This window comes from Lepidochelys kempii, chromosome 3, assembly GCF_965140265.1.
Source record: "Lepidochelys kempii isolate rLepKem1 chromosome 3, rLepKem1.hap2, whole genome shotgun sequence".
NCBI classification, from domain to species: Eukaryota; Metazoa; Chordata; order Testudines; family Cheloniidae; genus Lepidochelys; species Lepidochelys kempii.
The window spans coordinates 126750682-126766854 of record NC_133258.1 but is presented as its reverse complement, the minus strand read 5'-3'; the positions used below and the strand labels follow the sequence as shown (position 1 = coordinate 126766854).

General features: G+C 43.8%; 1 protein-coding gene across 4 annotated transcripts in view; it reads left to right on the top strand.

The window, feature by feature from the left end:
- The window catches only part of UNC93A (unc-93 homolog A), a 45881-nt gene that overhangs the window by 4213 nt on the left and 25495 nt on the right, over window positions 1-16173 (top strand). Inside the window, exons 2-4 of one of the 4 annotated variants that reach the window (XM_073337921.1) lie at window positions 2299-4163; window positions 6698-7161; window positions 13652-14091. In XM_073337921.1, coding sequence (XP_073194022.1) covers window positions 14005-14091 — 87 coding nt within the window. In that variant the 5' untranslated portion in view covers window positions 2299-4163; window positions 6698-7161; window positions 13652-14004. Of the gene's footprint in view, window positions 1-2298; window positions 4164-6697; window positions 7162-7595; window positions 9495-13294; window positions 14092-16173 lie in introns of those variants that run through there. The other 3 variants (XM_073337924.1, XM_073337923.1, XM_073337922.1) reach the window with 3 other exon arrangements.

Sequence of the window (16173 nt, the reverse complement as noted above, 5' to 3'; positions counted from 1 at the left end):
CACCCTGTCAGGATCTGAGCCTGTTGTTCTAGGGAACCTAAGTATTCCAAATCTCCCTCTGATACTACGAAGTCAGGTTCTTCTAGTGGGCTGTCAACTCTCCTTTCCAGCACAGGGGATCATTTACCAAAAAATGAATTGTTCCACACACATTTTCACCTTTATCTTTCTGACATACAGTTTTCCACTCCCCATCTATATCCCGCTGTTGAAGAGACAGAAAAAGATTTTTAAAACTTCCAAAACTGTTATTCTCTGTTTTGTGCTTTCATCTGACAGCTCATTCCTCACCACTAAATTCTGTTTTTTGAAACTGGGCAAAGTGATATTTTGTGTGACTGAGTAAGCTAATTCCAACACTTGCTGCTGACCTCGCAATAGCCTAGTCAGTGGCCAATCAGATCACTGGATTTATATGGTCCATTTTATAAATGGAGTTGCTGTATTAAAGGATAAGCGTAGGAAGTGTTATTTTGGCTCCAAATATGGAACACTGAGACACAGTAACCACCTGTTACCTTGAGCCATCTTTTGAAGTTTCATGGAACCATATGGATCATCATACTGCTTTTGTAGCTCCTAAGTAACATCTGGCTTTCATTTTCCTTAGCCCTCTTCTGATGCACTTCTAAATCTAAGACTTCTGAGTCTTGGAAAGGAAGCTTTTACATTTTATATGCTTCAGAACACTAAATAGATTTTCACAGAAAGTTTTTAGAGAAAAGGACAAGGTCATATGGACCAGAGATCTCTTTGATAATTCGCCTTGCCTAGTCTTTACTTAAACTGACCCAGATGCTGAATGAGCAGATTTCCAGGTTCCAGTTTGCTTCCTTACCTTGCTGACAAGTTCACTAACCCTGCTATTTGTTATGTTCAGTTTCTATGTTTATCAGCTCTTCACTCAAAGTTTATGAAAAAGATGTTCTGATGAGGGGGATTAAAAAGAAGTAAAAATCCAAGGCCAGATTATCCACACTATTATGCCAGTATTATGCTGGTGTGACTCCTCAAGAATCACCTGTGTAAAACTGATGGAACTTGGATGAGAATCTGGCTTTCAGAATAAGTAGGGAGGAGCCACTTCTCACAAAGGATAATATATGGAATAAATTACCAGGGACATGATTGAAGCAAAGAGCCTAAATGAGTTCAAGAAATACCAAGATCTTTTCTGAAGGAAGGAATCTGTGAGGATAGAGAAAAAGACTTACAACTAAAAATAAATAAATAATAATTAAAAAGGGCTAGTGTGCTAAATGGCATTTTGTATTCCTAAAATCCCTTTACGTTGGACCTTCTTGTAAATGCATTAAAGTGACCCACTGGAAAATTATGCTCGCTTCAACTTTTTGTAATGGAAAGGTTTCTTGGGGAAAAAATACTAGAAATGGGCCTGAATCATACCCCAGATACTAATTTGACATCTGGATCTGAATACAGAATTTGTCAAAGAACTGGATATTCAGATCCAGTGTTTAGATTCAGCCCATTAAATAAGTACAAGCTGTGAACTCAGATCTGAGGTCCAGATCAAGATTTGGGGTCATAACGTGGGTTTTAATATACGTTCATCTCTAAAGCATACTCACTCAATTATTTTTCAACATTTTCAAGATGGATTTCAGAAAACAAGCACTAATCTCTCTATGATGACATCTCTTGCTTTGTAAAATGTCATATTGTGACAGAGTAGTCGATATATATTGTCACTATACAAGCCTCTCCATGTCACACAGCCACTCCATGATTGGAAACCTTGGTAGTCCATGCCCAGGAAAAAAATCACAATAATAGGGTCTCCTGGGTTAGGACGGAGGCTTGTTAGCAGAGCTGTATGGAGGAAGCTTCCACAATGTCCACTATCATTTGGCTCAAACTAAGTGCTATCACTCCCTCAGATACATGAACATTATAATTCACTCCATTCTAAATAATACCATGCCGCTACCTGTTTATCTTACATTTTTATAATACACCAAGCCCTGTGCAATCTAAGTATTGCACAAAACTAAAGCGCACAAATGCCCCCAATTTGATATATTTATTTATGCTGGGAACCACCTTCCTTCAAAAATAGTCACATTGACATGAATGCTACACTACATGAATAAGAGTAGCAGAATCTGACCCAGGGTGTTTTCCTTTTTTGTTCCTCTAGTGCAAAGAAGCATGAGTTAGTCCGCAAAGGATATTTTAAGAGCATTGACAAATATGTTTACAAAACATTTTGAAACAAATAGAGGTTAGCAATAATGAATTATTTCTGTCCCACAAGGTTCTTTTCTTTGTTCTCAGGTCTGCAGCAAATATACAGAATACTGCCGTCTGATTTTTCTTTACTTCCTCCCCCAAAGATCTACAGATTTTCAGTGGTCTCTAAATTGTTCGAGTCAATTTTACAGCCAGAAACCATTTCACGTATTGATTGTCATCTGTTGAGTACAAGCAACTCCACACTGGACTTTCTGCAGGTGACATTCCAAGAGGAGACAATAATGACTCACATTTACAAGAAGGAAATGGGAGAAAGCTACAATCACAGTATTTCTAACCCAATCGGAATGTAGTCTCTGATGCACCCAGCTTTTAGATCAGATTTTCAGAAGAGCTCTGCTCTAATTTAAACACCAAAACCAGATAGATGTCTTTGTCCATTTTTAAACCATAAATTAAATGATCTTTTCCTATTGCAACCTGTGACAGCCGTCGGTCGGTCCTCCGAGCCCCTAGGGGTGATGGAGAGCAATGGTCTCCGTGGCAGGCCTCGGCCCCACCTCCCGGGCGTTGGGGAATTAGCGGGAAGGGGTGCCGGCCAGCGTCAGTCGCGCGCCCCTCGGGCAGGGGAGCGCCGGCCAGCGTCAGTCGCGCGCCCCTCGGGCAGGGGAGCGCCGGGGTAGGGGAACGCAGGCCCACCCAACTCCACTGCGTTCCAGCCCAGGGCCCTGACAGTGGCGGGAGGCAAAGGTCCCACCGCTGGGTCAGCGGGACAATCCGCACCCGCTGACCAAACACACCCACCCCACGGTGTAGTTGGGCCCCTGGGCTACTTCCTACCCGGTCTCTCTCAGGCGGGCCGCTCCGGTCCCTCCACCTCCTCCGGGTAATCCACTGAAGGCAGCTCCGGTTCCTCCGGGTATTCCGCTGCGGGCCACCCCCGCTCTCCCTCGGTATCGGACTCACGCTGGTCCGGGCTGCAGTCAGGCCTCTCCAAGTCCTCTGGGTATTCAGCGCCCGGCAGCCCTGGTTCCCACAGGCCTTCCCCCCGGTCAGGCTCCTCCTTGCTTCGCCTGGGTCAGCAGCAGGATCGCGAGGGAGCAGCCTGTGTCTCCCTCCCTCCCTGGTGCTCTCCTCACTGGGCAGAGGGCCCCGCCCTTTGTACTTCCTGTCCCACCCTTCCCCTTCTGGGGATTGGCGGAAGCTTGGCCTGGCCCCGCTCAGGCTCAGAGGGTGGCTCTTTACCCTCTGGTTCGGAGGGGAGCCACTCTGGCTCCCTACACAACCCATTGCCCCAAGTTGAACTCTGTTTCTCGGTCTTAGGATATATGTGTACTGCCAAAAAACTTATCTTAATAAAAGTCAATCTCCACAGGAATGTTGAACCTAAAATTTGAACTTTTAAAAAATGGAAAAGAACTGAAAAAAAAATAGTTAAAGCTCAGGATCAAGGCCCTGATTCAGCAAAGCTCTTAAATATGTGTTTAACTTAAATACATGCTTAAGTCCCATTGATTTCAATCCCAAACACGGGGTATTTCATACCCTCTGAGTTCAATCCTGAGCTCCACTCCAGGTCCTTTGTGCTGCTCCAACAGCAGTCAAAGGGGCAAGAAAGTCAGTGGTTCTTCCTAAATGGGGATTCTCCTGGTGTGGGGGCATCCTTGGGTGGCACAGAGCTGGTATCTAGTCTACTCCTTTCCAGCTCCCAGCACCCATTGCAGAGGGACATTCTGAGGGTGTGGCCTGAGGATACTGCCCTCCAGCGATCCCCAGTTGGTAGAGCAATCCCTTTTTGCATAGCCAGATAGGAATTGTTTAAAGCAGCCTGAGCTGAGCTTTGAGACCCAGGACTGGTGGATCTCCCAACTCCCACGGGCTGGCCCTGGCATTTACAGAACATGTGGATTTAGGCTTCTATATGCAAATGAGGAGACACTCAGCTGGTGAGTCTGCATGCAAACTGAGCAGTTCCCTTTCAAAACCTCTTTTCAGTTAATGCTGTGGTTTTTTTCTCCTTCAAGTTCCATAGAAGACACTCTCTGTTACACTTATGCTTAAATTATACATGCTTTTAAACAGAGGGAGAGAGAACTAAAATCCAAGCCACTTTAGGTTAACATAGCCATATAAAATAGTTATATCACAAATTTAAAACCACCATATATCAGTTACATTATCCCTAAACCAAAGCAAAACTTCTCTAGCAAGATTATATGTGATATCTAGCCACAGTGAGTGATCTACATTAGACCCCAGCTCCCACAATAATTCTTCTGCAGCTTGTCCATTTCATCATGTGGCCATCAAGTATAGAGCAATTGAATCCCTTGCCCCTTTATTTAAAATGTGGAGGGCTTTGATCAGTTTTGTCCCATGTGATTTGAATCTGTGCACATGTAAGCCCTGCTTGGAAAATGTGGAGCCATTTTCCTTTCTAGTGACTGGTTCATATAAGAGATTAGCGAGCCTGCTACTAAGTGCTTTAGCTCAAGCAGTTGAGGGTCATATTTTAGTTTTGCAGGTTCTGGTTTCAAACCCTCAGTGTTCAAACTTTCTGGAAATTATCAGAACTATTGCTAGAGAAATTTTTAACTAATCTATTGAAATCACATCATGATTTTGCTTGCTGGGAAATATGACCACTTTAAATCTGAAGGGCTAAGAGAATCATGCTTGTATGAAGTGTAAACAATGCTAGTGACTGAAAGAAAGTGTCTCATGCCCACATGGGTTGGCCCATACCCTCTTTCATCTAATATGTGGGCAGAATTCCTATTGAAGACCTTGGTTTATAAGAAGTATCATTGCAAAAGAATGGACAAACAAGTACATACTTGTGGTCTCTGCTTTGGAGATCACTCCCTCAAAGTTACTTGTGTTGGAATTATGGATGACTTCATCTACTGTACAGACTTAGCCTCCCAACATTTTGAAATGCTGCTGTTCTCATATCCACCCACTTAATGATGAATAATAGCACAGAGCTATTTTGATGACTTCAGTACACGTCAGAAGCTATGTTTATATGCAAATTACATCATTTTTGAAAATTCATAACAAAATTTCTTCTTCAAGTAGCCACAACCAAATGTAGCTCTGCTCTGGCTCACTGGCTTTAGAGAATCCAGTAAACATCTCTCTTTTACCAAACAGTGACTGTGAAGGTTAATGAAAGTGGTTTAACTGGGAACTGGCTGCTATTTCATGGTTTCCCTCATGCTGCTGTGACAGTCTTTCCTAGCTGGTTCATGGACTGTTCCCTCCAGAAGTGCTTGGAGGGTCTCTAACCATGTGCCTCTGACACTGCCCCACCACTCGTCCAACGGGGCCTTAATGCTGCTCCAACAATGTTTAGAGTACCACAGGCATTTGTCAGCATAGCAGTCTACTCACTGCAAGATGAGAAAGGAGGCCCTGAGTCAGTTTAAATTCAGGCTATTTATCCAAGTCCTCTCATTGTCTGTTAGTCTCTGAAAAACCCAATTTGAACTATATTATATGCAAGCCTCTCCCATGATACTTCTCCGGAGGTGTTACATCCTGAGTGAATTTGCCTAATTATCCCCCACTGTTCTTAATTCCTGGAGGGCTGTGATTACCCTGCCCCATGGAATTACATGCAATCCCGGGCCTACAATGACACATAAACTTAATACAGTAAGTTCTCCCAAAGAGATTGCATAAAATTGCCATATCTGTCACAGCCTGAGCTTCCAGAAACGCGACATAGTGTTAAAACATGTATACATGGAGTGTTTCAGAGGTGTCATTGAATGAATGAGGGACTGGGAATGGAATGTAGAGTGTTTCATCTTTTAAAAACTCAGTTTATTAGGCTGAGGGTTACTGAAAATCATTACCATCCTGAAATTATTTGGTGACTTATGTGAGGTGTGTTGTAGGCCTTAGACCCTTTCTGACTAGACAAGTGACTATGTCACACATACACAATTGGGTTTCCTACTGACAAACTCACCATTACAACTGGCAGACACCAAGAAAAGAACAGGCATGGAGAACTAATTACCCATTAACCCTCGAGTTGGGTCATCCAGGGTCAGTGCACATGCTCTTCTACTTGGGCATGAAAATTGGGATGTACTTGTATGTCCCCTGGGTCCATTATTTGAGTTTAAGCCCTTAGAATGCTTCCTAATCGCCAAATGTATACCATCTGGAAACATATTTTGAGAGCTGGAAATAAGACTGCAATGGGCACATGCCCAAAGGCAGCAGGAAAGCTCAGCAGTGGAGAAACTGGTCTCCAGTCACCCAGTACTGTTTCCTGGGGATGGGTAAACTGCATTGCAGTGTTTTGACCATTCATAAGAACTAGATAGGCAAGAAAGAATCAATTTTAAAATTGATCTCAAGATTATGCTTTCTTTGGGAAATAAGGATTGCTATTATTTGTCATGATTAGCAAGGGATGAGGTTATGTGGGGGTGACTCCATAAATATTATTTTGTTTTACTAGCTCAGGGCATACACCAGGAACTGACATGACTACAGGAAGGTTTCAAACAGAGAAGGAACAGGAAACAGTTTTGCAATTCTAATGAGCACACTGGGACTGTTTGCTTTTAGATCTGGGTAAGATTAGAACTACACACGTGTGCTAAATGTGTCCATGACAGAATCAAATGAGCTTTCCTGACTGAGGAGCCGAAGATTGTTGTGAAAGTGCTGAAGGCACAAGCGCAGAGTCAGAAATCTCAGTGAATCTCTTTGTATTGTCTGCCTAATAAATGAACATTCAACTTTACAAACAAACAAACAAACACCACGTTTGCCAGCCTCACAGCGCAGAGGGGGAAATCAGGACTGATTCAGATGAACAGGCTGTAAATTGCTGCCACTGCAGTGACAGACTCCAGTGACTGCTTTTGAGAGGTCCCTCATCGATATTGAAATTGCAATTCACAGCAAGCCTCCTGAAAGGTAATTCAATTGAACAAATGGCTAAGGGTTAAAGTCTGACCAGCTTGTGAACATAGCAGGTGTGTGTGTGGACCAGCAAGGAGCTTCCTCCCATTATGCAGCATGTGGAAGGCCAGCCACCACTACAGTCCCTGCACTTAGGTGCTTTGCACCTTGCAGTTATTTATGCCTCTGCAAGATGGGTATAATGATTTTGTTGAACTCTTCCATGGGGGAAAAAAACAAAAACAAAACATTTTTTGACCAGCGCCAATCATCACTCTTTTTTTCTGCAATGTACAATTTACCCTGCAGGAGACCTTTCATTGCACCTCAGGCATATATCAAACTTTTTTTTTCCCCTTTTTTTGCTGTTTTTGTTTCACCAGTTTGCATTCTAAGAGCCCGATTCTGCAACCCTCTCTCACATTCAGTAGTACCTGCTCCCACTGAACTCAGTGAGCCTGTTCACATGAGCAACTGCTACAGAGCATAAACTAGGCTTGTAGCAGAAGGGGCGGAGTCTTGACCGCCTCACACTTTGCATAGTCATTTACACCCGTCAAAGTGGGTATGAAGTGCTTCCCGAATAGCACTCCCTTTGCACTGGTGTAAATGATCACACTAGGTACAAGGCAGGGGAGAATCGGAACCAAAAGCATTTAACAGGTTTCAGAGTAGCAGCCGTGTTAGTCTGTATCCGCAAAAAGAACAGGAGGACTTGTGGCACCTTAAAGACTAACAAATTTGTTAGACCATAAGCTTTCATGGGCTACAGCCCACTTCATCGGATGCATAGAATGGAACATATAGTAAGATTATATATATACGTACAGGTAAGTTGGAAGTTACCATACAAACTGTGAGAGGCTAATTAGTTAAGATGAGCTATTATCAGGCACTCGTCACCAAGAACACTGGGAGACCAAGAGGTTTCTGCACATTACAGCAGTGGTTCTTGGCCTTTTCCATCCCATGAGCCCAATAGAAAATGTTTCAGGCTCCCCCCCTCCTATCTAGCTATAAAGACAGGGAGGAGAAGAGTTGTGACCCCTTAAGGCCTGTTTGTGGGTCTTCTGGGGATCACAAAACCCAGTTTGAAAATCTGTGTGTTACAGCATCTTTTGGGTTAGTTTGGTAATGGGCATTGCTGACATGGGTATATGCCTGGCAAACTATCTATGGCATTTATATGATCCCCCATCACTGTTGTGCCTGAGTGTCTCACAATTTTTAATCCTGTGAAGTAGAGAAATTCCCATTTTACAGATAGGGAACTCAGTCACGGATAGGCAAAGCGACTTGCCCTCAGGTGCAGTGGAATTCTGTGATGTAGTAGTGAATTGAACTCAGAGGTGCTAAACTAGAACCTTAACTGCTGGACCATACTTCCAGTCCAACTGGAATCGGCAAGATGTTGCAAGTTTAGGGACAGCATGGAAGGTGGCTTAGAGATGAGTGCAGGAGGAGTAGTCAGGCTGGTTTCATTAGCACAGAGAGGGGAGGAGTGGTAAGAAATGATGGCAGAGATGTAGGCATGGTGGAGTCGTACATGGCCCTGCAGATAAGAGAAGAAAATTAAGCTTCAGAGCAAAGATGACAGGATGCCACTAGAGGGATTGAAGAGGAGAGTGAGTCATGAGTGCACCAGTAATTTTGAGGCGTGATCATATGAGATGTTAACAAGCAGTTGAGTGAATTTCCTGAGCTGCCAACAAGTGGCGACTGAGTTTTGCAGAGCAGCCGTGGTACAAGCCTCTGTTGTTCACAAACAGGATCTGGCTGCCCCTTTCGTTAGAAAGGGTCCATATCACAACAGGGGCATGTACTTTTTCTTAGCAGTACTCAGTCCTGCTGAGTCAGAGTCACCTTGTACGCAGCCAAGCACAAGCCAGTAAAATGGGCATTAATCAAGTTGTTCTGAGCCATGCAAAAGAGCAGAGGTAAATGCAGATGTGAACTGCTTAGAGGCAGGATATTTTCAGAAGGTAAGACGTGGATGGGCTGAAGCAGAGGAGAGATACTGCAGGTAGAGAAGTGAATGCAATATGCATACTAGAGAAACAGACTACTTCATGTGTGGGGAGCTCCCAGCTGAGTTTAACGTCCTACTGGATCTGTGACACAAAGATTAAGTCTGGCACCCTGACTGAGCAAGCAGGAAATGCTTCTTTGTCCTGGCAATTTGGGATTCAGGGGAGGAGCCCTACTGTGCTGAGAGCACCCTGCCCCAAGCCAGTCCCAGCCTCTACTACAGGACCAGCACAGGTTACCTGAACAACTGGACTCAGCAGAGGTGGCAGCTGCTGTAAGCCTCCTGCAAGTAAGGACCACAGAGCCCCACAGATGTGCAGGTAAGAAGCCACAGCTGAGACTCCCGTCTGCATTCACTCTGCTCTCTTTCTAGCTGGGCACCTCTCCCCACCCTAGCTGCAGAGCAGGGGAAGTTTCTCTTCTTCCCACCTTAGGGGATAGGTAAAGGGAGTAGAGGGGTGTGGACAGTGTGGGAGGGGAGGCGGACGGGGACTGTGGGGAGGACAAGGTGGAACATCAAGGATTGAAGAAAGAAGAGCGTGGCAGGATGTGCAAGGGGTTTGCAGGAGGGGAGCCTGAGAGGGAGAAACTGGGTTGGGGACGTGGGGAAGAGGAGCTGGGGAGGAGAAAGCAGAGAGATGAAGGATGAAGACAAGGAGGAATGGAGAGATGAGACTGGGGAAAAGCAGAGCAAGGAGGGATGATAGGATACATCAAGGGGCAAAGAAAAGCAAGCGGGTGTCACAGAAGGAAGATAGAAAGGGGGACATCACAGGATAAGATTTAGACATACCTAGGGGCAGAGGGATACTGGATGTAGCAAAGGGACTGTAGACACCTTGGAAGAGTGAACAGAAGTGGGATATCTATGAGTAGGTTGCGGAGAGGAGAATGGGTGGTGTTTGAAGGGACAGGATGTAGAGACTGGATCTGTGGGTAGAGGAGAGAGGGATGGAAAGTTGGGTAGAGGCCAGGGAAACGTTTAGAGCTTTAGGTGGAGGTAGGAGAGAACTAATACTGCTGGGAGCTTTGGGCACAGCGTGGCTCCTGGTTCTGTGAGTGTCTTTGTCCTCCCTTCACTTTGTTGACAGAATTACTCCACTGATTGGCAGCTGTCTGCTAGGCCTGATTGATTCCCAGGAGAAAACAGCCTTTGCTACTTGGGGTATTCCACTTAGCCACCCCTCAGCATTTAATAGGTTGTATTCTCCATGGCCACCAGCAGTATGCAGCTGCCCACCTGCATGATGGGTCATCTTTAGTCCTACTTATCAGTCACATCTGAGTGAGGAGGGAACTGACAGTTGAGGGAGGCTGGAGTCAGTGCTAACCTGAACTCCTGCAAATTTGGGAAAGGAGAAGCTATATACCTGCTAGGAAATGAGCAAGTTCAACCTACCCTACCTCCACCCACAGAGAAAGTGGAGACCCTCCAAAAAGCCCATTCCCTAAAACCAAGAAGCAGGTATGCTCCTTCTTGGAGGTGGCCAGCTATTGCATGGGATTCCTGACACATTTCGCCACACTTGCTTGAGCTTAAAAAACAGTGAGGCACCACAGCAGGTGTATGAGGCAGAACCATGCAACCAGGCTTTCACAGTGATAAAAGAACATATTTTTTAAACAGCCTGGGCTAAGCAACCTAGATTTTAACTGGACGCTTACTCTACTGAGCAGATAAATTGGATATTGAATTGGGGGCTGTATGATTCCAGAAATTTCAGGGTGAAGACCACAATATATTATACTGGAGATGTAGACTCATTCCCATTGGGGTGGGGAGTGGGGAAGATCTTTAAGGAGAGAGTGGTTGCTTTAAGACAGTACTGGCTTGGGTACCCTTTTATTTTGTTTACAGGCCATGCTGCCCTGTGTTGGTTACATACTCTGAAAGAGTCTAATCTCCAGATCATCCATTACTACCTGAGGCTCCAGCCTTATGTTTTCCATGTGCAACACCGACCTGCGAGGCAGCATGGGAAGGGTTAACTTCCCATGCACCCTACCCCCAACTTGGTCGCTGGCAAAAACCCCAGTATCCATGCCTCTAATATAATGAGGCCAGTATGGGTTATACATGGGGAGTTTGTTAGACAAGTGGGCCTTGTTAACTTGCCAATATGGGGCATGTAACTTGCTGACTTTGCCTGTGGGGGAAACTCAGAGAACAGTCAGCCCACAAGAAAGGGCTCTAACCCAAGTAACTTGGAAGGGGGTCTCCTTACACAGTGAGCTATTTAAGTTTCTTTTTTTTAAAATTGCTGCTGTTAAAGACAATCCTGGGCCTGCATTCTAGTCCATCGGTGACACTCCAGCTGTGCAAAGGGGCTGCAAAAGAGCCAATGTCTCCAGCTGGTGTGAAACGTTGGCATAGCTACCTTCTGTCATTCCGCCCCCTGTTGTAGCCTGATTCCAGGGTTGGGAACATTCTGGGGGGAAAGCATGGCCAGATGACTTGTGTGCTCTGGCAACCCCCAGGAAGTGGTCACCCCTTGGGGTCCAGCAGCAGCCAGGGATAGTTTAGAGCAGCTTTTGGGCTGCTGTAAACTATGCTGGTGCCAGAAGCAGGGAGTGGATCACTCAATGGCTGCCTGTTCTGCTCATTTCCTCTGAAGTGCCTGGTATTGGTCACTGTTGGAAAACAGGATAGATAGCTGGACCATTGGTCTGACCCAGTATGGCTATTCTTACGTTCTTATGACCCAGGATCTGGGAGCCACAAAATGCTACTCATCCCTCCTTCAGCTGCATCCATTGGCTAGTGGGCATAGCCAGAGATCAAAGCCAATAAAGTAACAGCCAGCCTGTGGCCTGAGATAGAGGGATCTAGGGTGGGTCTTCTGTTTTTATTGGGTTTGTTCAATGAAAGCCTAAAATGAACAGATACCCCAGTAAAAGGTGGATGGCTAGAGGGAGGGGTGAACACTTGAGAAAAAAAAAAGTCAACCAGAAGGTCTGTTGTGATTTAAGAGAAGCCAGGGCTCAGTTATAGTCACCTCAGAGAACAAACGTTCTTGACTGTGGGATGGAGTCATTAATTTAATTGGTCCATTCCATTTCCAGTTTCAGTGATCCCTCCATGTGAGAGCTTTTAGCTAGGAGTGTGTCGATCCCCTGCTTGAGACCTGAGATTGCACACATGTTCGGCTCAGATCTTGAGACTCACTTAATCTTAGGTAAACTGACAGAAGGAATGAAAGGGGTGTCGGGTTGATACACAGCAGGCTCACTGGAGACGCTCACAGCTTGGTACAAAATGAAGAACATCTCAACCTTATCAGATTTCATTGGTAAAGAGTCTGCACATTCCTTTGGAGAGACTCATTAGAAGGCAGATAAGCCAAAGGTCTGGATAGGGACATACAGCAGGCCAAAATGTCTCTCAGATCAATCAAAAAACCAAAGAGCCCAAAAATGCTTTCCAGGAACAGGTGTTGCTGGTGGGAAAGACTGTGTGTTGGCTCTCAACTGACAGTCTCTCCAATTGTGCCTTTAAAAAAGAGTGTCATGTTAAAAACTATTTTAAAAAAGCTTCCCTTTCTAAGTGACTACCAACACAGTGAAGTATTACAAAACAAAGGATTTTGAAAATGTAAAGTGCCTTTCACTGTTGCATGTGTGCACTGTTTATTCTTGCATCAGAGTGGGAAGTGAGGTGTTTCAATTTTGTTTAAAGTCAGTATCACTGTCATGTTCTTATGTATTAGTTCAGTTCAGCACTGGTTTGGGTTACAACCACTACAGGAGAAGGCTGGGTATGTAACTATCAATACTTGCACCTCCAAAACAAAGGCTGGGTTGAGGCTCAGCTGAAAATTAGACTCTATGTATGTGTGCCAAGTGTGATAGTCCTTAACATAAAGAGACAGTATTTCACTGTCTATTTAGAAAGTCTTGCATTTATTTATAAATATCCTATTCTCAAAGGGATAGTAATAACTTCTTCACTCTCACTTGGGGTTGGAAGAATATTTTTCTTCTGCATTTACTTGAATTATAAAACAAGAACTAAAAATATCAGAAAGTGGATGTTCCTCAAAAACAGGAGCTAGCTTTGACTTCTTGGTATGTTAAAATATATTCAGCCTTTTTCTTGTTTTCTTTGTTTTGGTCTTGATTGAATGTGTGTATGGGAAGCAACACTGTGCCATCTAGTACAATCCTGTGAATGATTCCCAGCCATGTATTCCCAAATTCCACTTGGTTTTGCTGGGGGTAGGGTATCTTCCATTAGACAAACAGGCAACACCCTTGCTTTTGTGTGCTGTATCTATGTCAAGATTGAGAAACCCTCCAAGTAACAGTCTCACATTACCCAGTCACATAAACAGGCTGGTTTGTTTGTGTGGTTTGCAACCTTAGTTAAGGAACAGACCTGATATAGATTTCCAAGCAACCTTTTCATCTTTGCCCTGTAAGGTTTAGCTCTAATTGTATTCAAGCCATGCACTTAACTATCTGCATTCTTCTGTTCCAGGAACAGGAGGAAGCCACATACTATACAGATGAAATATGAAATTTTGCCTCATTCTTACAAGCGATTTGTGAACTTGAATATAAAGTACAGAGATCTAATGCAAGCTGATAAGTCCTAATTGTTATTGCTTCACAGCAACTGAATGAGTAACCGGTTCATATGGAGTTTTCAGTATCAGAGAAAGTAAAGTTCACCAGCTGACACACAACTGGCTAACAATTCTTTCTACTATAGATGCAGTGAGAAGTTGATCCTTACCAACAAGCAGATCCTGTTTTTCCCTCCCTAAGTACCAGCTGGGCCACTTTGATCAATACCTTTAACTGTCAGGCCTTTATCTTCTATGAACCAACATGGAAAGCAATCTTAAGAATGTCCTTGTCATTTCTTTTGGATTTTTACTTCTATTTACTGCTTACGGAGGGCTTCAGAGTCTGCAGGTAAATGTAACTAGTTTCATTAGTTGCTATGATATCCGTTCCTGTAGTTTTCAGAGTAACAGCCGTGTTAGTCTGTATTTGCCAAAAGAAAAGGAATATTTGTGGCACCTTAGAGACTAACCAATTTATTTGAGCATAAGCTTTCGTGAGCTACAGCTCACTTCATCGGATGAAGTGAGCTGTAGCTCACGAAAGCTCATGCTCAAATAAATTGGTTAGTCTCTAAGGTGCCACAAGTACTTCTTTTCTTGTTCCTATAGTTGCATCAGTCCAGTCAAGGGGTGTGAAACATAATCTTTTCTTGGTATCTTTGAACAAAAATGTGATTTTCTGGTGTGGGCTGAGATATGGCCTGGCAACAGATGATGTGTTTTACCCAAGTTCCAGAGCTTCTGTTAAGAATTTTATACCTGGAATGCAATGGAAGGGCTCAGAAATAGAGGGGATTTTTAGGAGTAGAAATAGTTCTAGAAATGCCTAGATCTGTAAAAAAATGCCTAAGACGTACGTTGGCCATGAAAAGGTGACACGGTATCTTGTTTGCAGACTTGTGCAATGCCAAACGCAGGATGTACCCTTCCTGCCATATGATCTTAAACTGTGATCTTTTCAGATCTCAATAACATTTTGGAATAAAAGGCTGTCTCGAAAAACCCAGAATGCTGCAGCTAGGGATGTTGGTAATTCAGGAAATGGTTCTCTTCCTTCTGTGGCCCCCTCTTGATGAAGAAAAAAGGTGCATTTTTCAATCATGTAAACGTAACATGATTGGAAAGTCCTGGTAAATATGCAGTCTAATACATCTGAAGCCTGGTTAACTGGTTGCATTGCAGCCTAGCAGGAACCCTTAAAGAATTTCTTTTTAAACTCATGATGTTTAAACCGATCTCATGGTTTTTTGTGTTCTGACTAATAATATTTAAATGCTTGGAGCTGGCAATACTTTAGATATGGATTTTTAAATAAGAATCCCCCGCTGATCTGCAAGCCAAATTTGAATGTCTATTGAACAATGAGTTCCTTACACCTGCACAATGGCAGCCATGGAAGGGAAGTAGCAGAAGCTAATATGGCTTCAGGCAGCATTACTCCCACTGGGATTTCCAAACAGCTCTCAGAGCCAACCAGGGATTATGGGCAGCTGGTCTTCAGCTCCACCTCTGCGGCCCGAACCCTGCAGAGCCAGTTCCCCATGAAACACTGGTGGAGAAGCTGCTGGAGGCTCAGGTGAAGGATGAGATGAGGCCATGCAGGTGGTACCCTGCACCCACTCCCCCAGATCCGAAAGATCTTAACTAGAGCAGGTCAAAAAAATGGCAACACACTAGTTTTAAATCAAAATGCAATTTCATCTAAATCAAAACTTTTTGCAGAAAAGCGTTGATTTCAACAATGTTTTTCAGTGGAAAAAAGCTGAAACCAATCATTTTGACTCTCATTTCAACTTTGTATTATAGTTTAATATTAAAAATATAAAAGTTAAAACAAATCAAAATGAGAAAGTAGAAACAACACATTTTTACCTTATTGAAATGACACATTTTGATGCACCCAAATCAAACTTTTTAGGAATTTTTGTTGTGTGGGAAACTTCAAAATTTTGACTTTTCATTCGGATTGGGAACTTCTTTTGTGTGGGTATGTGAAATGTCAGAATTTCCCATTGGAAAATGGAAATTCCAGTTGCTGACCAGCTCTGATTTTTACCCCTTGTGCTCATGGAAGTGGAGAGCATGATCTGACCCAAGGTTCTTATTTATTAATATGACTGTAGCACGTAGGAGCCCTCATCATGGACCAGGACCCCATTGGTTTAGGTGCTGTGTTTAGCTAGTAAACAGGAAGCACATTTTTGCACTCTTCTAATTACTCTATATACATCCAAGAACTGTAGCCAGCCACTGAAAAGCACCCATCTCTAGAGTGGAAGACAGCAGACAACCAGTTACACACCATGCAATGTGTCATAATAGTGATGGGTAGGGAGGAAATAATTTTGGCCGAGGACCCTGGTGACCGCATGCTCCTACAAAAAAAATGCCCCGGGGCTTACATGGGCACACACAACTTCAATTTTTAAGG